The sequence below is a fragment of the Bombyx mori genome, chromosome 28 (genome assembly GCF_030269925.1).
Source record: "Bombyx mori chromosome 28, ASM3026992v2".
Taxonomy (NCBI): domain Eukaryota; kingdom Metazoa; phylum Arthropoda; class Insecta; order Lepidoptera; family Bombycidae; genus Bombyx; species Bombyx mori.
In genome coordinates, this window is record NC_085134.1 from 892,496 (window position 1) to 918,887 (window position 26,392).

Here is a 26,392-nt window from a genome sequence, read left to right on the forward strand (position 1 = left end):
TGTTCACGATTGACTTCCACGGTGAAGGAATAACATCGTGCAATAAAAATCAAACCCGCAAAATTATAATTTGCGTAATTACTGGTGGTAGGACCTTTTGTGAGTCCGCACGAGTAGGTACCACCGCCCCGAATGTTTCTGCCGTGAAGCAGTAATGCGTTTCGGTTTGAAGGGTGGGGCAGCCGTTGTGACTATACTGAGACCTTAGAACTATATCTCAAGGTGTGTGGCGCATTTACGTTGTAGATGTCTATGAGCTCCAGTAACCACTTAACACCAGGTGGGCTGTGAGCTCGTCCACACACCTAAACAATAAAAAAAAAAAAAAAAAACATGAATTAACGAATACGTAAGCAAGAAAATCTACAGAAGAATCTTTAGTGTTGATATAGAAGACGGACATTGAAGGTTTGCCGTTGAAAATTTGACTACAGAAATCCCTACCATTAGTAACTACGCCAATCTATAAATTTATCGACTTTCATTTTTATCACGCAATGTTGCACCTTCGCTATGATACCGTTCGTGAGCACGTCATAGGCACCTATTTCCTTAAATAAATTGGTACCTGCTCGTGAGATCTGAACTTAGTCACGACACTCGATACGAGTTTATTTTAGATTACGAACTTATCTATTACTGGTGGTAGGACCTCTTGTGTGTCCGCACGGGTAAGTACCACCGCCCTGCCTATTTCTGCCGTGAAGCAGTAATGCGTTTCGCTTTGAAGGATGGGGCAGCCGTTGTAACTATACTGAGATTTTAGAACGTATATCTCAAGGTAGGTAGCGCATTTACGTTGTAAATGTCTATGGGCTCCAGTAACCGCTTAACACCAGGTGGGCTATGAGCTCGTCTACCCATCTAAGTATTTATAAGACATAATTTAGTCCTCCAAACAAGTTAACTAGGTGATTCTAGTTTAATTATACATTTCAGACTCATAAGTAACCTCATTCTCTATCTACTTTAGCTAAGCGACGTTTCAAATTGAAGCCAATTTTTGTTTCTAAAGCCCCGAGGCTTAGTTCTAATGGCAGACTAGTCAAGACCAGCTCGCTTAGATTTAGATTAGATCTTTGATTAGACATTGACACTTTCGCTACCAAACTTTACGGACTCACATCTCAAAATGCCTTGAAATCGGTTCTGCCATTTCGGATTCTATCGTTTTTCGCCGGATCTTCTCAGTAGGTCGCATTTCTGATCCGGTCGTAGATTCTGCAAAGCACTGCTCTTTCTGAGAGAAACCGAGGATCGTGCTCAGTGGCGAACAATTGGAGAGGCCTATGTCCGGCAGTGGGCTGCTATAGGCTGATGATGATGACTGCTCTTTCTAGGGCCAGTGCTAGCAACACTTCCACTTTGAGTCCCGTTAAGCTCACCTACTCGCTAGGCTGAAATAGCCTCTAAAAGCTATCAGCATAGGTAGGATAAAAAAAGATCGTACCAAACTAATGACCGTCTCCGACATATAGTATGATATAACTGAATGAGCTTTTCGTAAAACAATATCAGTTTTATTTTGTGCAATGTTTTCTTCTTCTATCTTCCTTATTAGTCTTCTATCTAATTAGTATATGTACCGTGTAAACGTTATGTTATGATCGAAAAATTATCCAAAGGTTAGTGCCTTAAGCGGTTTTGTTGCGCAGATTTCTTCGGCGAAAGTTCTAGAAGTCATTCGATCTCCAATCAAGTCCCTAAGATTCCTCTATTAGCTTAATGAAGAAGCATGTCATGTAAACTGATCCCCAATTGATTCTTAGATCTCGATACTGTTTCCCGAATGAATTGAGCGTTGTAAGGTGTTTCGTCTGTACGACAGTGAGATCGTGGTACATGTACAAGTGTTGCGATCTCGCCATGCGTACGGGGCTAATTCGGCCGAAAAACAATATGGTGTTCCGGTTTCAAGGTTGGGACAATTAGAAGATGGAGCACCACTTATATAGTGGTGCTCCATCTTCCAGGCCGGTTCTGGGGCTAACTTACGTTGACTAGGTCTTTTTAAAACCCATTTATTCGTTTTTTGTATGTTTGTTTGTATGTAACACAATTTTGCAATCTTTGAACGTCATTTTCATCGACTTCAAGACGTTCGATTATCATGAAAATTTGCATCAAGAACCAATGACGAAACAATTTTTTTTAGGGATTTTATGACCTGGTAACTAAGACCTTTATTTAGGTCAAGTCTTATTTTAATTTATATTCTTACTTTTATGAAAAATGATAATATGGAGTAAAATGAAATTAATGTTATTAATTTGAGACATTAATCAACTGAGATAAAATTTAATGAAAGGAGATGAGATGATATAGAATGAAATATAATCTCAGTAAAATGGTGATTATTAACTGAGACTTTTTCAGTGGGCTTTTTGGAGGATCTCGAGAAGCTACGTCCAGCGGCTATGTTTCGTTTTGTCACATTTGTGCAATTTCACTGATATTAAACAGTTAATAAACCACCGTTATTAGACATTAAAACCTGAAGAAACACTAAATAAACAAAATAAAACAAGGCACACAACTTCACTCCTCGGGTTCCCGCCAAAAAGTCCTAACGAAACAATAATTTTATAACTCCACCCCTAAGATCGTGACCAGTATCAAAATAATAAAAAATATGTAACTAATTGTTAATGGGGCTTACTGTTTGACTTCGCTCTTTAGATTTTATAACCTAAGTTGTCATTTATTTAAAATTAATTCTTTATTTTACCCGATGACCTGGTAAAGTGGTAGGGACTAGACGCAAAAGGCAAGAGACCGAAAAGAATGGGGTGCTTTTGAAGAGACCTGCACTCGGCTTTGGGTGGACAAGAGTAGAAGAAGACAATTATCGATTTTTAACCAATAAACATTCTGGTTGACTTAGCTCTCATATTAAAAAAGATCAAGGCTCTGTCCAGTCTAGACCAATAGGGAATTTTCATACCGACCTGACGCATATACCGGTTTCTTCCATCCGGCGACCTGATCATCATGATCCTCGTCTCCGGAGTGATATTCGTCATCTTCTCGCTGACAGGATTATTCTCGCACATGTGAAAGCTTTAATTGAGAAACTTTCTAATGTGTTTTTTGAAGCGTCGTGCGGTTTTACGATGTTTTGTTTTAATCTGGAACAAAAAATACCGAAATAAATAAAGATGTTACATTACGTTTAGGTCTATCGAATCCGGGCCACGTTTTAGTGTTAATGGGTCCATTTGTCGTGATATGACTTCTGCTGTACGTTGGCAGTTATTTAATTCCTACCTATGCTGATAGCCTTGAGAGGCTATTTCAGCTTCGCCCTAGCATGTAGGTGAGCTCACGGGGATCAAACCGGAGTGCTGCTAACACTGGCCCTAGCAAGAGCAGTGCTTCGCAGAATCTGCCGCCGGATCGGAAACGCGACTCACCAAGAAGATTCGGCAAGAAACTCAGTGGGCTGTGTCAATGATTTAATTCGCTCGTCGAGCCCTTCGTCGCAAGCGACGGGTTCGACAAGGACGGTGACTGGTGCTTGTGGTACCTAAAGGCAGCGTTAATCGATCGAGAGGATCCGTAATGAAGTGTTTTGAAGGCGGTATTAAGAACTATCTTTGTCTTCTAACTATATACCTAACCCAGACAATGGAGCAACTCAAAGCCGCCGTCGCCCTAAGATTATTCTATGAGATCTTCTCATTGGCTAGCGATTCTGGTCCTGTGGTAGACAAGGTAAAGCACTGCTTTTGTTTGGGCTGGTGTTAGAAAATTCTCTCAGGTTAAGTTCCGTAAGCTCATCTACTAAGCCGTACGTAGTTGGAGTAGCCTTTTAGGCTACTAAAACTCCTTGGGCCCGCTGTCTACTCCCAACATCAGCAGATCGTCAAGTCCCACATGCCCCGCGCGTCCCCTTAGACGTGGGGACCTCGTAGGAGGTTCGGCCACTTCTCTAATGCCACTCGTCTAGCAACGTGTAAATAGTTATTTTCAGAAACATCTCAGAAGTGTTGATATTAGCACTATATTAACCCGCCTATAATAGTTACTTAATCAAAATAAGATCAGAATACTTTATTAGTCCAAAGCGTGCTATTACAGAATAAACTCACTCTCTGTACTCCATTCGATAGGAAATTTCATATCATTTTTTGTAACAGCCTTTTTTTTTTTGGTCAGGAGGAAATCGCCGGACTCCCGCCCTCCACTGGGGATGGAGGGCGGGGCATGTCGGAGTTGATCCGACTTAAGCCTCCTGTTGCTCAACAACCAGCATCCAAACCTCGCATGAGACAGAACTCATGAAAAGGCAAAGGGGGGAAAGTGAAGCGTTTAGTGCGGAGCACATCTCTCCCATCACCCTCCCCCTCGGGACGCCGGACTGGCGGTCGTCGGCGTCACGACCACCAGTCCTCTCGGTATTGTAACAGCCTACCTTGAAATCACAGAAGCCTAAGATGTTTAAATACCTCAGGCAACTACTAATTCTTTTTCAATGAAGCATATATTCACGAATGACTTCCTAGATGACGATAATAGTGGTGTAACGAAAATCCAATGGGGCATTGCGTAATAGTGGCATCTTGTGAGCCTCGCAAGCACAGCACTGGTCCACGATGAAGGAATACCACCGCCCTGCCTAGTTCTGCCGTGAAGCAGTAATGCGTTTCGGTTTGAAGGGTGGGGCAGCCGTTGTAACTATACTGAGATCTTAGAACTTATATATCAAGGTGGGTGGCGTATTTACGTTGTAGATGTCTATGGGTTCCGGTAACCACTTGACGCCAGGTGGGCCGTTAGCTCGTCCACCTATCTAAGCAATAAATAAATAAAAAGTACAACTGTATCTCTACGACGAAGCATTCCGATTTGAAGGATCCGGCAGCCGTCATCATTGTCCAATTTATTGTTGTTTTTTTTTATGATTGAAATATTCACCAGGACAGCAGGACAGGTGGGCGAGCAAAGGCTCAGCCAGGAGGGGTTGGTTCGTTGTGATGTGTATGATAACCATATACCCCAGATTACATTCAGAGACAGTGATTTCAAGGTAGGCTGTTACAATACCGAGAGGACTGGTGGTCGTGACGCCGACGACCGCCAGTCCGGCGTCCCGAGGGGGAGGGTGATGGGAGAGATGTGCTCCGCACTAAACGCTTCACTTTCCCCCCTTTGCCTTTTCATGAGTTCTGTCTCATGCGAGGTTTGGATGCTGGTTGTTGAGCAACAGGAGGCTTAAGTCGGATCAACTCCGACATGCCCCGCCCTCCATCCCCAGTGGAGGGCGGGAGTCCGGCGATTTCCTCCTGACCAAAAAAAAAAAGGCTGTTACAAAAAATGATATGAAATTTCCTATCGAATGGAGTACAGAGAGTGAGTTTATTCTGTAATAGCACGCTTTGGACTAATAAAGTATTCTGATCTTATTTTGATTAAGTAGCTATTATAGGCGTGTTAATATAGTGCTAATATTAACACTTCTGAGATGTTTCTGAAAATAACTATTAACACGCTGCTAGACGAGTGGCATAGAGAAGTGGCCGAACTTCCTACGAGGTCCCCACATCAAAGGGGACGCGCGGTATATGTGGGACTTGAGGATCTGCCGATGTTGGGAGTAGACAGCGGGCCCAAGGAGTTTTAGTAGCCTAAAAGGCTACTCCAACTACAAGCCGTTCTTTCCTGTCTATGCAATAGGAAAAAAACGATCATCTCTCATGTACAATTTATAATACATTTATCACGGACGCACGGTTAAACTCATAATTCATCAGCCGTCGCTGCTCCGGTTCGCTTATCAACTGAATTATATCAAGTGCTCATTTCAGTGACGGGTGACATTAAATTAATAAACAAAAAAAGTGTGTGTGTGTGTGTGTGTGCAAGTCACACACGGTAGAAGTGAAACTTATAAATAAGATATAGATATACTGACTATCCCACTACACAGGAGCATACATATGGACATTGTTTAGTAGATGATAGTGGGGATGCTACGAAGAGTCGCACAAAGAGGAGACCGAGAACGTCTAATGTGTTCTATCTCGTTCTCTCGCCGGCTGAATCCTATACATTTATGTGTTTGTGTCTCTATGGACTTATTTTTTCGTTTCATCGAGCTTGAAATCACAACGATTCTAAAGAAGTTTCACTTCAAAAAATAAAAATGTATGCGTGTGCAGGAATTATCACTGATGACGCTTTGGGCGCACTTTGACAAATGTATCTAGTGTAATACTAACTGATCTGGAGACCAGTTGAGTAGCAGAGTAAATGGATATCAGAGTTGAAGCTAAGCTTTAAATCACAAATATTGAAACTCTGACACCGGATTCGAGCGCAAACCGCTGCCTACCGTTAAGTACTCTCCACAAGTCTAGTTTGAAGAAGGACATGTCATAGCGCTCGGGAAACACCGTGGAGGGGAGCTCATTCCAAAGCCCGATGGTACGTGGCAAAAAAGATCTCTGGAAACGCACTGTGGATGACCGCAATGGCTCCAGGTAGTATGGATGAACTCTACTCCGGTGGCGGGCGGTGTGATGGTAAAAACGATTATTATAATTATTAACACACAAAATTTACGAAAGGTTTTTTTTTTTAATTACTTAAATCGGCACGGCCAGAACCTATAATAGGTCTACATTACTGATCTAAGATGTCGGACTTACTATTATACTTATGTGTTTTCAGTTGTTGCTTGTCAGATTCGGGTTTGTGCTTCGTGCGAACAATTAAAGGCGATAATCGCGTATCAATCAGGAATCCCTTTGTTGGCGCAAAACAATTAACACACTGTCTTCACAAAAGATTATCTTGAGAATTTCACATACGCTGTTCTTTGGCAAAAAAACTTAAGAAAATCACTATGTCAACTTCTAACGTTGGCATTGTTGATACAGACTGCCTTGGGTACTGGAACTAGACTATATTCAGTTTCAGGTTTTGCTTGCTGAGTTTTTGTAGCCGAAAAATTAAAATATATATAATATATGTTTTTTGACTTTTTTTAAACATTTTAAGAGTGAATCAAGCTCCAAACACATAAAGTAACATGAAGACTAATGAAATTAAAATTAATCAATTGCGTTCATACACTTCAAAATGGAAAAACCTATTATAATGAGTCCTAACACCATTATATCTAATTTTCAGCAAAAATACGTAATCTTAGGATAACTAATGACGAACAAACAAAGTTCAAAATATGTTCAGCGCGTCATGTCCAATTGATATTACTAGTGGTCCCGCAGAAGTCGAAATTCGAATATAATTAATTGGAATTGTAAGTTTGTACACTTTTATGATTGTATTTTATACTTTTATAATCACAAATTTCGCCAAGACTACACTATAAAAAATATTAACAAAGACAAACAATATTTAATGTATTCTCAATTTGACAACAGACGTCAAGAACAAAAGTTTGACAATAAATAGTATGCATGCGTGTGTGCGTCAAATACCTGGTATGTAGTGTGTGTAATGTTTTCTTTATTGATTTAATGTATCTTATAAGCATTCTTTAAAAAAAAAAATTAGCATTGTGCACTTCTTCTCTATATTCTCTATAAGTGTGGAAAATTTCATACTCTTCGGTTCGCGCAATTTTCGTAAAAAGGGATACAAAGTTTTTGCTTCACGTATTAATATATAGATTGGCGTCCCACAGTGAACTAATTATATTGATGAGGTTATGAGAGAAAACGAATGCATTTTATTGTATGTTGATAATAAAGAAAACTGTTATAGAAGTTTAGTTTCTCAACGTTTGTGAACCAATTATTCAGAAAGCTTATGTGTATTTCTTTCTTTATGGTTTATGAATTAAAACATAATGCTTATTGTAACTTTTTTGCCTATATCTTATAATATATCGTTCTTGATATGGCCATTATAATGCGTGCGTGTGGGGTAAAGATGTTTAACCATGGAAATAACAAATGCATTTATTTTATCAAACTACTAATAATAAATACAATTCCTCGTGTGGGGTTATTTTCAAAACAACTCTCACGAGAACACGTCACAGGAAAATGAAATGAAAAACAAAAGATATTTATACTAGTTCTAGGTTTTAACAACTTTGCCTATTTAAAGAGTCGGCCGGTATTGACGTATGATTTAAGGTATGTGTTACATTCAATGTTCGAAAAGATATGTTATCGCGTAGCTTGGCGGTTTATTTTGTTAACATTGTTTTTAAAACGCTTTTTGTGTGTCACGGCTATGTACCGGCGTCCGACTTTTTTCTACCGGGTAGTAACAATTCGTTCCACTTTCAAGAATACACTATGAAGGTAGAGGAAGGTGAAAGAATAAAATGGTATAATAAAAATCAAACCCGCAAAATTATAATTTTCGTAATTACTAGGTAGGACGTTTTGTGAGTCCGCACGGGTAGGTACCATCACCCTGCCTATTTCTGCCGTGAAACAGTAATGCGTTTCGGTTTGAAGGGTGGGGCAACCGTTGTAACTATACTGAGACCTTAGAACTCATATCTCAAGGTGAGTGGCGGCATTTACTTTATAGATGTCTATGGGCTTCAGTAATCATTTAACACCAGGCGGGTCGTGAATTCGTCCATCCATTTAAGCAATTATATATATTATTGTGTGGTAAGTAAACTGGTCAGAGAGTTATTCGGTCGTTAACTCTGCCCATGTAAGTACAAATCAGTTAGTGTAATAAAGTAAAAACTGTTATTTCGAATCTACCATGTGAGCGGTCTAAGCTATCACTCCATTAAAACAATTTAATGGGACGGTCTAATGTCTCTATTAGTGTATTGCGTTCATTAATGTGTGGTTAACCAATTTTAATTACCACTATCTGAGAAACAGCATTTTTTTTATTGCTTAGATGCGTGGTCGAGCTCACAGCCCACCTGGTGTTAAGTGGTTACTGGAGCCTATAGACATCCACAACGTAAATGCGCCACCCATCTTGAGATACAAGTTCTAAGGTCTCAAGTCACGGCAGAAACAGGCAGGGTGTTGGTACCCACCCGCGCGGACTCACAAGAAGTCCTACCACCAGTAAAAACTGCTTGTCCGCCAAAAATTCAATTAAAATAAAGATTAAATTAAAACAAAAATACATTCACAACTACTCCATTTTTAAAACATTTTAGCTTTGAAAAAACTTACATCAATTTCATTGTATCCTGGAAAACGTATTTACTATAATCTGTCAAGACGACCGACTTACGTTAGCTTGCATATTATATATTTTAGTGGAATGTGAAGTTTATTTAATTCCCACGAAAATTTAGGTCAATGATGTTTTTATTTCGAGTTTACAAGGTAGTTATATAAAAATAAATACATTGTTTATTGTTCACTTCCTACATTTGTTTTTAGCGTTAAATGGTTCAATAATAATACTTGTTGCGTAAATGGAATTTTGAGGTCGGGTTCACGGAATTTTCTTGTCACTCGAGGCCGTGACATAAACATGGCAATACGTTCAACGTTTTGAGACACTATGCTATGACATGTCCTTCTTCAAACGAGGCTTGTGGAGAGTATTAAGCGGTAGGCAGCGGCTTGGCTCTGCCCCTGGCATTGCTGAAGTCCATGGGCGACGGTAACCACTGACCATCAGGTGGGCCGTATGCTCGTCTGCCTACAAGGGCAATAAAAAAAAAAAACACGCTTTGAGACGCTTTGAGATCTAAGCTTATACTGTATTGACAGCTGTCAATAACCTTCTGTTGAAAATCGAAACAATCTTCCGCCTCGGTACGAAAATCCACATAACCGTTCGTAACTGGTAGCGGTGGTGGTAAAATTGAAGGCAGCTCACCACTGGGCATAAAAGTTTAATTCAATTTTTTTTTTATTGCTTAGATGGTTGGACGAGCTCACAGCCCACCTGGTGTTAAGTGGTTACTGGAGCCCATAGACATCTACAACGTAAATGCGCCACCCACCTTGAGATATAAGTTCTAAGTTCTCAATATAGTTACAACGGCTACCCCACCCTTCAAGCCGAAACGCATTACTGTTTCACGGCAGAAATAGGCAGGGTGGTGGTACCTACCCGTGCGGACTCACAAGAGGTCCTACCACCAGTAATTCAGACTACGACTGCAGATTTCAAGACGGGGTCGACAAACATCTTGCGCTATCTATGGCTATAGACTTAACAGGAAGAGAGACAGAGAAAGAGAGAGAGAGTAAGAGAGAAGAAGCGAGACACAGTTTCTTCTAATCATCTGACGTAATAAGAAAAACATTCTTCAGTGCCAATTGTCATAAGAGTACCGTATACTGTACGCATTGTACGATTTCTCTATTCTTGGCCGCCACCGGACAGCGACACGATTCCTAACTAAAATAGAACTGTAAGTGTAAGTGAAATCTTAAATCTAAAATAATTGTAAATCGGGTGACAATTCCTAAAATGCTTTTAACGTTAATAAAAAATAACGTGTTATTTTAAAACGCTTAAAATAGCATGACTGGCATCTATACTTGAGTCGACTATTATCAAAGCCGGCAATGTGACTTTTGGACAATTATTGGTAAATCAGAAAAACGAATTATTGACTTTGTATTCCATTGGCAGTCACAAAACTCTTCTGAACGACATCTTAGATAAATAACAGGTTAAGTATTAACATTTATTTAATTCAGGTTTTGAACCGTATTCTTTGAAGGAGACAATTATATTCAAATCAATCTGTATTGACATATCGATAACATTTTTTTGTCCAAATGCACAGATTGCCACCTTTGATAATAGACGACTCACTTATCTCTTTAGGGCCTACTGTACTAACTTTTACACGTGCAGCTTGTGGGCTGGATATACTCAAAGATCGTACAACGCTCTCCGTGTTCAATATAATAACGCGTTTAGGGTGCTGGTGGTGCTGCCCCGCTTTTGTAGCGCATCAGGGATGTTTGCAGACGCGCACATAGATTGTTTTTACGCTACCATGCGTAAGAGGTGTGCGTCTCTGGTAAGCAGAGTGAGGGCCAGCTCCAACAGTATCCTGAGCATGATCGCAAGCAGGCTGGACTGTGTATACATGGGTCGCTGTGGTGCCATCTCCCATGGGATGTTACGACAGTAATTCATTGTGATGTAAATATAACTGCTAACATAGGTCTAAGTCTTACTAACAATTTGTATGAGTCATGGTTACTCGCAATAAAAACATTATTATTATTATTATGTGATGGAATCTTTAGAAACAATTTTAACTGACTTGAAGACGGTCGCTTGACATGAAAATTTGAACACGTATCTATGACCTAAGCCCTAAACATATCATTACGGATCCTTCCGATCCATTAACGGTGCTCTTAGGTACCTCAACCACCGGGCACCGTCCTTGCCGAACCCGTCGCTTGCGACGAAGGGCTCGACGATTAAATTAACCCATTGACACAGCCCACTAAGTTTCTCGCCTGATCTTCTCAGTGGGTCGCGTTTCCGATTCGGTGGTAGATTCTGCGAAGCACTGCTCTAGCTAGGGTCAGTGTTAGCAACACTCCAGCTTGAGCCCCGTGAGCTCACCTACACGTCAAGGAGAAGCTGAAATAGCCTCTCAAGGCTATCAGCATAGGTAGGAAAAAGACCTATGACAATTCAATAATTTTATTTATATGTATCTTGTTTTTATATTATCTATAGTTATAATATTTGGTATTCTCTTGTATTGTAATATCTAATATATTAATCAGTAGAAGAAACGAAAAAACAATTTTTTTTTATTGTTTAGTTCGGCAACCTTGTCAATCAAAAGAGCCAAATATAGATAGCATACAATTGAAATTTATTCAAAGAGCCTTTTTTTAACAGGTATATTTTTAGCCTTGGAGTTTCAAAAATGTTTACTCATCTCTTACAAGGCAAGATAATCTATGCTAATATTATAAAGAGGAAAGATTTGTTTGTTTGTTAGTATTGAATAGCCTCCGAAACTACTGAACCGATATGAAAAAAATTAAGGATCCTTACAAAAATTCCAATAATGTAACCCAACGTGTAAAAAAATTACCTAAAGTATTCTCTACATCGCGTGCCCTGCGAAAACTATTGATGATAGAATAAAACAATGTACTATGACTTTGTAGAACACCTTAATATCTACAAAAAATGTCGCGACAGTATATGTCTAACTATTATAGATATGCCACAATAAGTGTTCTTTTATTTAAAAAAATAAAACAACATCAAATATCGATGAATTTTTTGTTAAAGACCCGACCGGAGCCGGAGCGAGCTGCTAGTATGGAATATATTCACGATGGACATCCAACATCCGCATTAAGTGTCAATCTAAGCGATCGTAAAACTTCAAATTAATTAAATCAACGTTTAAATTAGTCATTAAACGCAGCGGCGTGTTCCCGAAACGGCTTTGATGGAGAGATTTAGAGATTCTCTTTGTAAAGCACGCGTCTGGGCCAAATCGTGAATTAGATACTAATCCTCTTTGTAGTATAAGTTTTTTTTTTTTTTGTAATTGGCTATAAACTCATAAATCCATCACTACCAAACGAAAAAAAGATACACACGTCTGAAGCTAATAAAGGCGTATTAAAAAGAAAATGGATTGAAAAAGCAGCGCTGAAAATAATAATTGTGTTCACTTATTTATGAATAATACAAAACATTAAATATAGGATATTATTCCTTAAGTGTTTCAGAGCAATTACTTAGTTTTAGAAATATTACGATCTGTCTGTCGTAGTAATTTTATAAATTAATTGAATTATTTTAACTAGTGGTCGCCCAGTGATCGAAATACGACCATAATTATGTTAAATTAGATATTTGAGCATTATTATGGTTCTATAATCATAGATTTCGCCAAGGCTACACTATAGACAAATGATATTCAAACAATATTAATATAAAAAGGTAAAAAGTTTTTGCCTCACGTATTAATGTATATAATATACTTTAATAACAATTAAGATTTAATTTTCTTTGGGTTCGTAATTGTCAACGCAAGGAGAAAGATACATGGCTTCTTAAAATAAAGATAAAAACATATTAAAACTCATATCGATTTTTTTTTTATTTTTTTTTTATGTACACACAGAAAAGAATACATAGTACAGAGTAATAGGAAAATTATGTACAAAGGCGCTGCTTATTTCTTTAAGAAATCTCTTCCATCAGACCTGCGAGAGGATTATGAGAATAATAATTAAAAGTGATGAGTGTGTGTAGAACAAATAACACATAACTAAAATAACAAATACAACATGAGAATTATAGTAATGCACATACACATAGCAAACATTGTTAAACTTGAATACAAAATATTATAAGTAACACGCGGTAACCGTACTCGTCGAACTCGACAAAGAGGTCGACGTGCAGCCTAACCCATGCATCAGCCCGCTGAGTTTCTCGCCGGATCTTCTCAGTGGGTCGCGATTCCGATCCGGTAGTAGATTCATTCGCGAAGCAACTGCTCTTGAGTTGTTAGGTCTCCTTCGGAGGCGCTTGGGCAGTTGTTAGCAAATCCCACCCCTCCTGGCTGAGCCTTTGCTCGCCCACCTGTCCTGGTGAAGCTGGAAAGGCCTCCGGGCCACCAGTAATCTATCAACCATAAAAAAAAAAAAGAACAATGATCATTCGGTTGATGAGATATAGAATCGATCTGTATATGAGCGATGTTATATATATGTACATAGGGTTTATTATGTATCGCTTTTATCGCAAAACGATTTTAAGTACATTCTCTCGATCGAAGCGATACGCGAACACAAATTACTATACATGTATCGATGGTGTTTTTTTTATGCGTCTATTTACACGATACGATATCGCTTTCCGATAATTTTCTGAACGTAAAATAGTTTTTTTTTTTATTGCTTTGACGGGTGGACGAGCTCACAGCTCACCTGGTGTTAAATGGTTACTGGAGCCCATAGACATCTGCAACGTAAATGCGCCACCCACCTTGACATATGAGTTCTAAGGTCTCAGTATAGTTATAACGGCTGCCCCACCCTTCAAACCGAAACGCATTACTGCTTCACGGTAGAAATAGGCAAGACGGTGGTACCTACCCATGCGGACTCGCAAGAGGTCCTACCACCAGTATCTATAGTAGTAACAAAATCAATGAGTTCCCGAGTTAAACTAATACAGACATGTCTTTGTCACCCTGAGCCATTGGAATCTTGGAGATCGTTCATATATAATGAACCTGATTGATAATGCAATCTGAAGAGAGTGCACGGCCAAATAATAACTGGGAACAACTGGGGACAAATCACGCATGGTCATCCAGCCCTAAATTAGGCTTCCCTGTGTTATGGATACCAGACACTGATAAACATACTGACATACGTTTAAATATATACATATATAGATAATAAGCACCCAGAGGAAGAGCTAACAAACTTGTTCATCACACGAATTTTTTCCCGATGTGGGAATCAAACCCACGACCCTTGGCACAACAGTCAGTGACGCTACTGCACCACCAAGCCAATCCAGAACACAATATGTATCGACAAGTGTGATGTTATAGCAAAAGAAATGGATATCTAAACAAAGACTATAGACTTCATCTTAGGAGATGATTGTTGATGATGATCACCAATCATCCTGTCATCGTCCTCTCATCATATCATATCATGATGCTGATTATAGGTCATTGTAACAAAACTCATGCGAGCGGTGTTCGGATATGAAGCGTGGAAGGCGCGGGAATGACACAAAAGATCTCACATGTCAAAGTGTCTGGCAACTGTGTGTTCAGCCGTTAATCTATACTAATATTATATAGAGGATAGATTTGTTTGTTTGTTTGTATTGAATAGGCTCCGAAACTACTGAACCAATTTGAAAAATTCTTTCACTGTTTGGAAGCTACACTATTGCCGAGTGGCATAGGCTATAATCTTTTTTGAAAAAAATTAGGGATCCTTACTAAGACTCCAATAACGTTACCCAAGGTGTAAAAAAATACCTAAAATATTCTTTACATCGCGTGCCCTGCGAAATTAATGATAGAATAAAATAATGTACTACGACTTTGTAGAACACATTATTATTTACAAAAAGTGTCGCGACAGCATATATCTAACTATTATAGTTATGCCGGAATAAGTGTTCTTTTATTTCAAAAAATAAAACAACGTCAAATATCATTGAAATTTTTGTTAAAGACCCGAGCGGAGCCGGAGCGGGCCGCTTGTAGCAAAATAAAAAGTGTTACATATTTATATTAGTGTAAGTTATATTATTGTAAATGGCAACAGACTGACACGCAATTATTGTTTTTGGATTTAGGGGCTCCCTTCAACTTGTGTTTTAGGTCTGTGAATAAAGAGCGTCCTATACAGGAAATTGTGTATTAATTCGTTACATCCTCGATCTTACTAATTAACTAAGTTTTTTTTCTCAGTTGCGTGGACGGCGGACCAGAACACGGCCCACTTGGTGTTAAGCGATTACCGGATCCCATAGACAACTATAACGTTAATGCCGCCACCCACCTTGAGACAGTTCTAAGGTATCGTTTATAACAGTATGACGGCTGCCCTTCCCTTCAAACTGAAACGCATTATTGTTTTACGATAGAAATAGGCACCCTGCCTACCTTTGGTACCTACCCATGCAGACTCACGAGACGTTCTTCCAAGAGTAATTATGCAAAATATATATATTTTTGGAACGAAGTTCCTTATGGGACGATGCGGAGGGGTACCCTAACCGGGAAAAAACGTCCGTAACGTAAGATTTTTATTAGTAATGCACACAGTGTACGAATTAACTTTGTAATAACGTACAAATTAGTAATGCACACAGTGTACGACTTAACTTTGTAATAAAGTACAAAAAATAACACTTTTTTTTATCATTCATTGACCACGATTTCAGAGCGTTCGTTTGCGCAATACACTAACTCTTATGCAAATAACCGTGAATGAAGTGTACCACAATAAGTTTGCACGTTACCGAATGACCGTGGATTGCCACGAAACCTCCAGTTTTATTTTCTTTATACCTCGAATAGAACTTAAAATTAATATTTTTATAATAAGAAACTTTGTTCCTATCCGGTGTCCCACGACACGACACATCTTTTTTTATTACAAAATGTTATTCCTTCATCGTGGAAGTCAATCATGAATGTTCAAACTATTTACATAAGTCGTTTGATACGAATGCACCGTGCATCTTATTCTTTAGGCCACGAGGACTTCCGCACTTTACCGTGGCACAGCTTCGTTACAAAAGCTTTCAACCCCAACAAGCTATACGTCACGCCCCTTTCAGTAATATTTACATTCCGAATCATCAAAAATAACCGCGTATTGTGAATTGATAACACAAACACTTATTGTTAAAGAAACGGCTACTTAAAACAAACACAAGCGTACAATGGGAAGACTAGTTTTCAAACAATGATAATTGATATATCTATCAAAACAAAACCAATATGTTTTATATTATCTGTTGACGTCATAAGAAATGTTAAGTTTTTAATGATATTGTCTAGACTAAAGTAAACCGCTTCGTAAACTGTTTGCTGTTTTAATATTTAGAAATCGGTAAACTGTAGGAAACGAATGAAATTTTTAGGAATTGGAATTAATAGGAATTGATTATGTTGTTATGATAATTCAAATGATTGTTGTTAACTATATGAATGCTGGAATCGTAAGGCGGAAGTCGATAAAGATCAAACTCAGAACCATCATACATTACTAAAACTAGCAGTGGACTAATTAGGTTGATGTTATTTGTGATGTACACATAAATATAAACAGTAAGCCTGTTCCTTACCGATTCTAGCCAGTGGCGAACTTAAGGCAGATTTAAATTATTTTTTTATTGCATAGGTGGGCGGACTAGCTCACAGCCCACCTGGTGTTAAGTGGTTACCGGAGCCCATAGACATCTACATACAACATAAATGCGCCACCCACCTTGAGATATGAGTTCTAAGGTCTCAGTATAGTTACAACGGCTGCCCCACCCTTCAAATCGATACGCATTACTGCTTCAGGACAGAAATAGACCAGGCAGTGGTACCTACCCGTGCGGACTCACAACACTTAAATAAAAAAAAAAACATAATGATTATACGTTAATAACATAAAAATTTAAAAAAAGTAAAAAAAGTTTTTTTAAACGATGAGATAATTAGTTATACGATGAAAATATTTAGGCTACAATGTAATTCCAAATATTTATAAACACAGGAAAAAGAATAAATTTTTTTTTATTGTCGCCTAATGAAATCGTGTCGGAAGCTATAAATAGACGTTATTTTAATCGCTCGATCATTACCATAGGCGATCATTACAACGCGAGCGGTAATGAGACGGGACATCTCCTCTGTAATGACGGCACCGGAGAGATCGATCGATGGTACCGATATTTTATGATAAATTTATGAAGAAATATGATCAAGTTCTTCACAAAGAATACTTTTGCACGTCTATTCGGTATTATATTACCAAGCTTCCTACTATTACTTAATCCACAAACCACATTTTGAACTGGTGGTAGGACGTCTTGCTAGTCCGCATAGGTATGTACCACCACCCTGTCTATTTTTGGCGTGAAGCAGTAATGCGTTTCGGTTTGAAGGGTGGGGCAGCCGTTGTACTGTAAAAACGGAGACCTTAAAACTCATATCTCAAGGCAGGTGGCGGCATTTAAGTTGTAACCACTTAACACCAGGTGGGCCGTTAGCTCCTCCACCGACCTAAGCAAAAAAAACCCTCACTGAGTGTCTCGCCGAATTTTCTTAGGGGGTTATGATACCGATTATAATTATGAATTTAACTAGATCGAAAAGTTTACTAAGCAAAAATATGTGCGTTGGCCGGGAATCGAACCCGGATCAACTGCTTGGAAGGCAACTATGCTGACCATTACACCACCAACGCCGCTGCTGTGGAAACACAATTGTGGCACGTAATGACAATAACGGTATGCACTTATTTGTACAACTGTGTAATCGTTTTAACCGCTCACAGTTCTAGCGTGCGAAACACGATACCGAAGGAATAGTCGAGTTTGACTGATTTATATCGGCGGATATATATCGTGAAATATATCACTTGATGCGGATATATGTCAGGTGATATATTACGGTTTTCCGGAACTAGAACTTTAGCAATTTCACGTTCGTTGTGAGTTCCTTTCCGTTCTTTTACGTAGCTTCAAAGATAAGAATTGTAATTATTATTCGATAATTTATAATGGGTAATATTAATAATATTATAATTATAATTCGACCATAGCCACCTGAAGAATTAGTTAGTTTATTTGTTTTGTGGGGTCAACGTGCTCGTAGCCTGTCTAGTGTTAAGCGGTTACCGGGACCATATGAATACCACCAACCGACTTGATACAAAAGATCTAAGTCTTATGATATATCCGCTATCCAATCACTATGGTGGTACATCGGGAAAAGAATACGCCTTACCAGCAGATGACGGTAGAGAGAGAGAGAAAGAGTATTATTTATTGTACACCAACAAAAAAAAAGTATTTACAATTTGTGGTCTTATCGCTAAGAGCGGTACCACCTTGAATAAAAGCAAGATTATTAATCTAATGCTGTCTAATGACAAAAATAAAATTTGATATGTTAAAAAAAACTCGAATCTGATTTGAAAAAAAAAAGCGTCAAATAATAAAACTTATTGTCTCATTTGTAAATAGATATTTCGGATGGCAATGTACCGTAACAATTCTCAAAAGTTCACCGACCTTGTCGAACTAGAGCGTGCTTAAAATAAAATTAAAAGAAATCAAAATACAAAACAGTGTTTTGAGTACATTTCAATGATTTTATGTATGTGGCTTTCAAACAATAGCCAAGCGTGATACATTGATGCAGTTCAAATTCTTACTGGTGGTAGGACCTATTGTGAGTCCGCACAAGCAGTAATGTGTTTCGGTTTGAAGGGTGGGGCAGCCGTTGTAACTATACTTGAGACCTTAGAACTTATATCTCAAGGTGGGTGGCGCATTTACGTTGTAGATGTCTATGAGCTCCGGTAACCACTTAACATCGGGCCGTGAGCTCGTCCACATACCTAAGCAATAAACAAAATGTAAAACCAACGGACTCACCAGACCTCCTACTACCAGTAAAATCCATTCCGGCGTCTCCCATAGACGACAGATCTAGATAATCTTTATGAAACACATTTGATAACACCGATGTTTTGGGCTATCCAAAACTGCCTTTAATAATTCTAAGTAATCTTGAAGCACACCTCTCATTAGACGATTAATGTAACTTATACACGTTTGGACCACATCAGACGTAGTCACGTGTGACCTCTCAACAGTCATCACTCAATTGTAACTTCTTAGAACTAGACGGTAGTTGATGACTTGCTTATCAAACAAGTTTTAGATAATTTAAATCAATGTAGCCTTTCTTTATTGTTGTTCCGTGATCTTAAATCAGACATACTAAGGGTAGGAAGTCTTGTTTATTTTTATTTTTTATTGCCTAGATATGTGGACGAGCTCACAGCCCACCTGGTGTTAAGTGGTTACTGGAACCCATAGACATACACAACGTAAATGCGCCACACACCTTGAGATATAAGTTCAAAGGTCTCAGTATAGTTACAACGGCTGCATCACCCTTCAAACCGAAACGCATTACTGCTTCACGACTGAAATAGGCGGGGCGGTGGTACCTACCCGTGCGGACTCACAAGAGGTCCTACCACCAGTAATTACGCAAATTATAATTTTGCTAGTTTGATTTGTATTACACGCTAATATTCCTTCACCGTGGAAGTTAATCGTGAACATTTGTCGAGTACGTATTTCATTAGAAAAATTGGTACCCGCCTGCGGGATTCGAACACCGGCGCATCGCTATATACGAATGCACCTGACGTCTTATCCTTTAGGCCACGACGACTTCGTTAGTCCGGACGGGTAGGTACCACCACTCCCCCTATTTATGCCGTGAACTGTAATGCGCTTCGGTTTGAAGGGCGGAGCACTTGTTGTACTGTTAACAGTGAGCCCTTAGAACTCACGTCTCAAGGTAGGTGGCGGCATTAACGTTGTAAATGTCTATGGGCTCCGGAAATGACAATGAGGTTGATAAAAGAGTTTCAACTATGAATGTGGAAGGCTTTAGAGGAAGAGGTAGAGCTAAAAAGAAATTGATGGATTGCGTGAAAGACGATATATGTAAGAGGGAAGTGAGCGAAGAAATGGTATATGAGAAAGGAGTATGGAAGGAGAAAACATGTTGCGCCGACTCCAGGTTTTCTTTTTTTATTGCTTAAATGCGTGGACGAGCTCATAGCTCACCTGGTGTTAAGTGGTTACTGGAGCCCATAGACATCTACAACGTAAATGCGCCACCCACCTTGAGACATCAGTTCTAAGGTCTCAGTACAGTTACAACAGCTGCCCTGCCCTTCAAACCGAAACGCATTACTGCTTCACGGCAGAAATAGGCAGGGTGGTGGCACCTACCCGCGCGGACTCACAAGAGGTCCTACCACCAGTAAGATACCAGAAGTCTCCCAGTCACCACCAGGTGACTGGAGGAAGGGCAGGAGAATGATGATGATAACGAAGTGGCCACTTTCTATCGAATAGAGTACTGCGAGTCGGCTCTTCAAGGCAACAAATGCATCCATAATACATGATTCACGTCTTACAGCTTATGTCGGTCTTAAATACGAAATAAAAGATCTATTTTTAACTTTATAGTCTGTAACGCGCCTTTTCCGAGATTCATTATGTTACTAATGAAATTGACTTCGACATACTTACTGTAACATACTAATTTACTGTACGAAGTAGAATTAACGATTTTGTTATAGATCAGCAACGAGTTCACGTCCTATTTGACGTTAAGTGGTTATGCAAAGCCAATAGACGACAGAGCGAGAATGTTAGCATTTTGGCCTTAGTCAACATCTCAATTGGATAGTGTATGATGAATAAACTATTAAAATTACAAAAAAAAACCTGCGTTGGCCGGGAATCGAACCCGGATCAACTGCTTGGAAGGCAACTATGCTGACCATTACACCACCAACGCTTACAGAGAAAAGTTTGAAAATTAAATAGAAAAACTATACAATGTTAAGAATGATAATGTTTAAACAAGTGTAATTTTCTGTTAAGAGTTGTGAACAAACAAAATACAAACAAATAAAAGTATCCATTTTATGTTTTAAATAGTACGGGCGACTGAGGCATTTTAGCCACCCATCCATTTGCTAACTTAAGCTAATGAAAAATCACAATAACGTAATGATAAAATATACAAGTCCAATGGGTTTGTAGCATTTGTCAATATTTTTTCCGCGCCAATATCCAACCGTTTTTTTTTAATTCTAATCACGAGGCAAAAGCAATTAACACGTACAGCCTAATTCATCTATCACGTATTAACAAAAATTCGAACAAACTTGTCAGTTTTTTCAGCATAATACCTAACATCCATGTACGATGGTAAACAATCACCAACAAATCAACCGTATCGTTTGCCTACCGTTGCAATAAGAAATAAATGCCAACAAGCAATATTTAAAAAATATATAGTTACATAAAAGCCAAAATCCTGCATTCCGTAACTTCGAACAATGACTGTGCAAATAGAGACTTTTTTCTTTTTTTTATTGCTTAGGTGGTTGGATGAGCTCACAGCCCACCTGGTGCTAAGTGGTTACTGGAGCCCATAGACATCCACAACGTAAATGCGCCAACCACCTTGAGATATAAGTTCTAAGGTCTCAAGTTTAGTTACAAAGGCTACCCCACCCTTCAAGCCGAAACGCAATTTCACGGCTGAAATAGGCAGGGGGGCGGTACCTACCCGTGCGGACTCACAAGAGGTCCTACCACCAGTAATTACACAAATTATAATTTTGCGGATTTCATTTTTATTACACGATGTTATTCCTTCACCGTGGAAGTCAATCGTGAACATTTGTCGAGTAGATATTTCATTAGAAAAATTGGTACCCGCCTGCGGGATTCGAACACCGGTGCATCGCTCAACACGAATGCACAGAACGTCTTATCCTTTAGGCCACAACGATTTCAAAACTGTACAAATACGCAAAACTCATATCGCTTACAGAAGAAAGATAACAGGAAAGTAACTCGATATGTGTGGTTTGGCGAAAATGACGTTCTCGCAGTATTTGCGGTTGCACTCTCTAGACTATAAGCCTGAAATGTGATCTTTGGCAAACCAGAATCGTTTAGCACGGAATTAAGTTTTGAGCTAGTAAATGAAAAATATTTACACACAAAAAAAATCAAATTAAAAATCATAATATTTTCATTCTGATTTTGTTTATTGCTTAGATTGGTGGACGAGCTCATAGCCCACCTGGTGTTAAGTGGTTACTGGAGCCCATAGACATCTACGACGTAAATGCGCCACCCACCTTGAGATACAAGTTCTAAAGTCTCAGTATAGTTACAACGGCTGCCCCACCCTTCAAACCGAAACGCATTACTGCTTCACGGCAGAAAAAGGCAGGGCGGTCACCTTGAGATATCAGTTCTAAAGTCTCAGTATAGTTACAACGGCTGCCCCACCCTTCAAACCGAAACGCATCGTAACGCATAGTAATGCGTTTCGGTTTCTGCTGTGAAGCTACTGCTTATAAGCAGGGTGGTGGTACCTACGCGCGCGAACTCACAAGAGGTAATACCATCATTAATTACACAAATTAAATTTGATTTAGAAGTAAAAAAATAGCGAAGGATAAAAATATCAGATTTTATTCGTTATTTTGTGTCTCTTTTTTTCCTTAACTATTCACTGGTAGCCTAAGAGACTATTCCAGTTATGCCCGGACGGGTATGTGAGCTCACAGGTTCAACCTGAGAGAATTTGCTAACACTAGCCCTAGCAAGAGCAGTGTTTCACGGAATCTACCACCAACCCGGAATTGCGACCCACTGCAAAAATCCGGCGAGTAACTCAGCGGGCTGCTCTGTGTCTCCATCGCATAGAGCGGATCGCGGAACGCATCAAGCGGACCGTTCTAATCAAAGTTAATGTTTACGCATCCTTTACAAAAATAAAGAAGATTATCAGATATCTCCAATTCGCAGAGTCCTGGCACCGAAGCAAACCATGGAAGTCGTTTGACTGACAAAACGATCAAACTGATAACGCCATTGCAATGTATAATGATTGTTTTATGACAATCATTTTTTTATGACAATCATTTTGTAAATGTTGTAGATTATCTCGCTGCCAAAAGGAAAACGTTGCCAAATTCGTATTTCAAGGCATTCACTAAAATAGGTCTTACAAGAATCTTGAAATCTATATACGGACTTATTGCACGCAATATGTGTCTTGGTACACCTACGCGAGAGATGTTATTTTGGATATTTAAGGCACTACTTTTGTAGTTATGTGCGCGGAATACCGGATTGAATTTAGTCCAAACATGAACTTCCCAGTTTTTTCCCTGAATAATTGCAGAGCTGTTGAAGAGGGACTGTGCTGGTTATATCTATGAGCATCGATGAGCTATACAATAACCGAACTAGTTTACCGCTTATCCGATTCATGTTTTTATCGCCTTTGTAGATAGGAGAGCACACGGCCAGGTGAGTGGTCACCGTTGCTTAGGGGCTTCAGTAAGGAATACTCTCTGTAAGCCTGGTTTGAAGAAGGATATGTTTATAGCGCCCGGGAAAAACCGTGAAGAGAACTTCATTCCTGAGCTAAATGGGGGTTCTTCTTCCTAGTCGTACACTCTTGACAGACTGGTCGTGGTCATGCATCAGTCGAATCCTGCGACACCGATGCTCTCACGATGCGATGCCATGTAGCAAGGTGTTTTGCAGAGTGATGGGAGTACGTAAAACATCTCAGTGAGTGAACGCAGCAGTCCCAAATGGCATGAATGAATTTTGCTGCGATGGCCCATGGTATAGTCAGCCTCCAGCCAATATTTCCTTTTGACAAAGACTATTCATGGTCGCGATAGTCTTAAAAACCACATTGGATATAAGAGGTTTGACTACCATCAACATTGCAATCAGTCATCAAACTGTACCAAGGTGGCCTAATCGATGAAGCTGTTGGTCAGTCAGCCCTTACCACAAAACCCCCTATCAAATTCCTCTTCAAATATTGCACAAGATCTTGATAAATTAACATTATATTTTGTCTACATTTGGCTAGTGAAATTTTCGGCCTGGGAATATCCTCTTTACAACTGTATACACTTGTAAAATCATCCACCAATCCACCAAATACATCATTTAGTCCTTTCACACTCATAAATTGAACGAAGAAAGTCCTCGTGTGTTTTACAGTCAGTGTAACGAAATAAAATAGGGACCTGCCCTAAAATTGAATTGTCGTAAACCTGTCGTTCTGTAGCGCGACCTAGTGACGGAGAATTATGGCTTTATAGAGGAATGTTAGGGCTGGAGTCATTACTTTGTTTTATTAGGGAACGGAGTAGCTTTTGCTGTGTTATATTTCGATATAGGACGCTTTTCTGGCCTACTCTGGCAGGGATGTGTGTCTCAATAATTTTTTTCTCCTACCTAAGCTGATAGCCTTGAGAGGCTACTTCAGCGGAACCTTAACTAGTAGGTGAGCTCACGGGGCTCAAACCTGAGGACGTTGCTCACACGAACTCTAGCAAGAGCCGTGCTTCGCAGAATCTACCACAGCATCGGAAACGCGACACACTGAGAAGATCCGGCGAGAAACTCAGTGGGCTGTGTCTGAGGGTTAATTTACTAGTCGAGCCCTTCGTCGCAAGCGACGGGTTCGACGAGAACGGTGATCGGTGCTTGAGTTTCCTAAAAGCACCGTTAGTGGATCGGGAGGATTCGAAATGACTGCTTTCTATTCTTTCCGCAGGATCGGGAATGGTCTCAATCAAAAAGAAATTGCCACTTTTATATTTAATAGCGTACCGCCCCGGCTTCGCTTGGGTAGTAGCGCACGCGATTTAAAGAATTTTAGGTATTTTTTTTACAGATTGGATAACATTATAGGAGTTTTAGGAAGGATCTCTATTTTTTTTTGAAAATATTATAAATATAGCCTATGTCACTCGGGTTTAGTGTAGCTTGCCAACAATGAAAGAATTTTGTAAATCGGTTCAATAGTTTCGGAGCCAATTCAATACAAACAAACAATCAAATCTTTCCTCTTTATAATATTACTAGCGACCCGCCCTCGCTTCGCTTCGGAAACATTAAAACACAAATGAAACCAAAAAAAAAAAATAAAAAAAAAATAAAAAAAAAGTAGCCTATGTTCATCAGGGACAATGTCGGCTTCTAATGGAAAAAGAATTTTTCAAATCGGTCCAGTAGTTTCGGAGCCTATTCGAAACAAACAAACAAACAAATCTTTCCTCTTTATAATATTAATACTTTTATGATTGTAAAATTAAAATTGTGCTTTGCAATGGATCGCAAAAACAAAAAAGGTTTTATCGGAATTCGACTTTTGTAAATATTTTAAAGGGTTAAATCTAGTGAATGGATCAGTCGTGTCATCATTATAAGATATTGAATTGATTTTAGGTTAAGTGGGACATGAAAACAAAAAGTGATTGAAGGTTCGTTAATTTTAAAAAGTACGATTTTGGATATTATCTGAAAACATTTATATATCTGTGGCTCCTCAGAATGTCCTATGACGAAATACTGTCAAAACGTTCAGAAATGTAATTACAGCGAAGTACTCTTGATGCGACATTGTTTAAGACTAGGGCTACCAGACTACAGGAGTTTTCCTGATCCGTTGGGAATTTTGTAAACATTAATCGTTAATTAGAGATATATGAAAAAAATTAAAACACATTGAAATTAGAAACTGTGGAAGAAACTGCAAAAATCACAAATAAATATACATAATTAAATAACTATACTGTTTATAAAATATAAAATAAACCTTAACAAAACTAGTGGCGATTTAATAGTATGGTATTAATTACACCACAAAACAAATATTTAAATACTTTAAATATTTGATCTGGTAACCCTCATACTTGATAAATTTACACACATTACAGCACAATACCCTAATTACGCCTCATTAAGATTTCGAAGATTCAATCGAGTGTGGTAAGAAAGGGACCAGATAATAATTTCTTAGAATTATTTCGAAGCAACAATAAGATGTTCCTAGAATATGACGTGTATAAATTAAATACATTTTTTTTGTTTTTATTGCTGAGATGTGTGGACGAGCTCACAGTCCACCTGGTGAGGCAGGGTGGTGGTATCCGGGCGGACTCACAAGAGGTCCTACCACTTGCTTCCAAGGCAGCTACACGTCGTGCGATGTTCCTCCATTGGAGGCGGTTGTTGGCATTGTGAGCACATTGCACTACGGTGGCTTTCGTAGTGCTGGTGATGAGGTCAACCCAGACCGACCTTGAGGTATTCTGCTTTCTATACGGCAGAT

The 26,392-nt window shown here is 39.0% G+C and overlaps 1 protein-coding gene and 2 non-coding genes across 3 annotated transcripts in view; all 3 read right to left on the minus strand.

The window, feature by feature from the left end:
- The window catches only part of LOC101743430 (facilitated trehalose transporter Tret1), a 121,918-nt gene that overhangs the window by 36,622 nt on the left and 58,904 nt on the right, over window positions 1-26,392 (minus strand). The window contains exon 2 of the mRNA XM_004933474.5: window positions 2,949-3,128. Within this exon, the coding sequence (XP_004933531.2) occupies window positions 2,949-3,053 (105 nt within the window). The 5' untranslated portion in view covers window positions 3,054-3,128. The remainder of the gene's footprint in view (window positions 1-2,948; window positions 3,129-26,392) is intronic.
- Window positions 17,796-17,867, minus strand: TRNAG-UCC (transfer RNA glycine (anticodon UCC)). Its single transcript has one exon. It is a non-coding gene; the product is annotated as a tRNA-Gly (tRNA).
- TRNAG-UCC (transfer RNA glycine (anticodon UCC)) lies at window positions 20,945-21,016 on the minus strand. Its single transcript has one exon. It is a non-coding gene; the product is annotated as a tRNA-Gly (tRNA).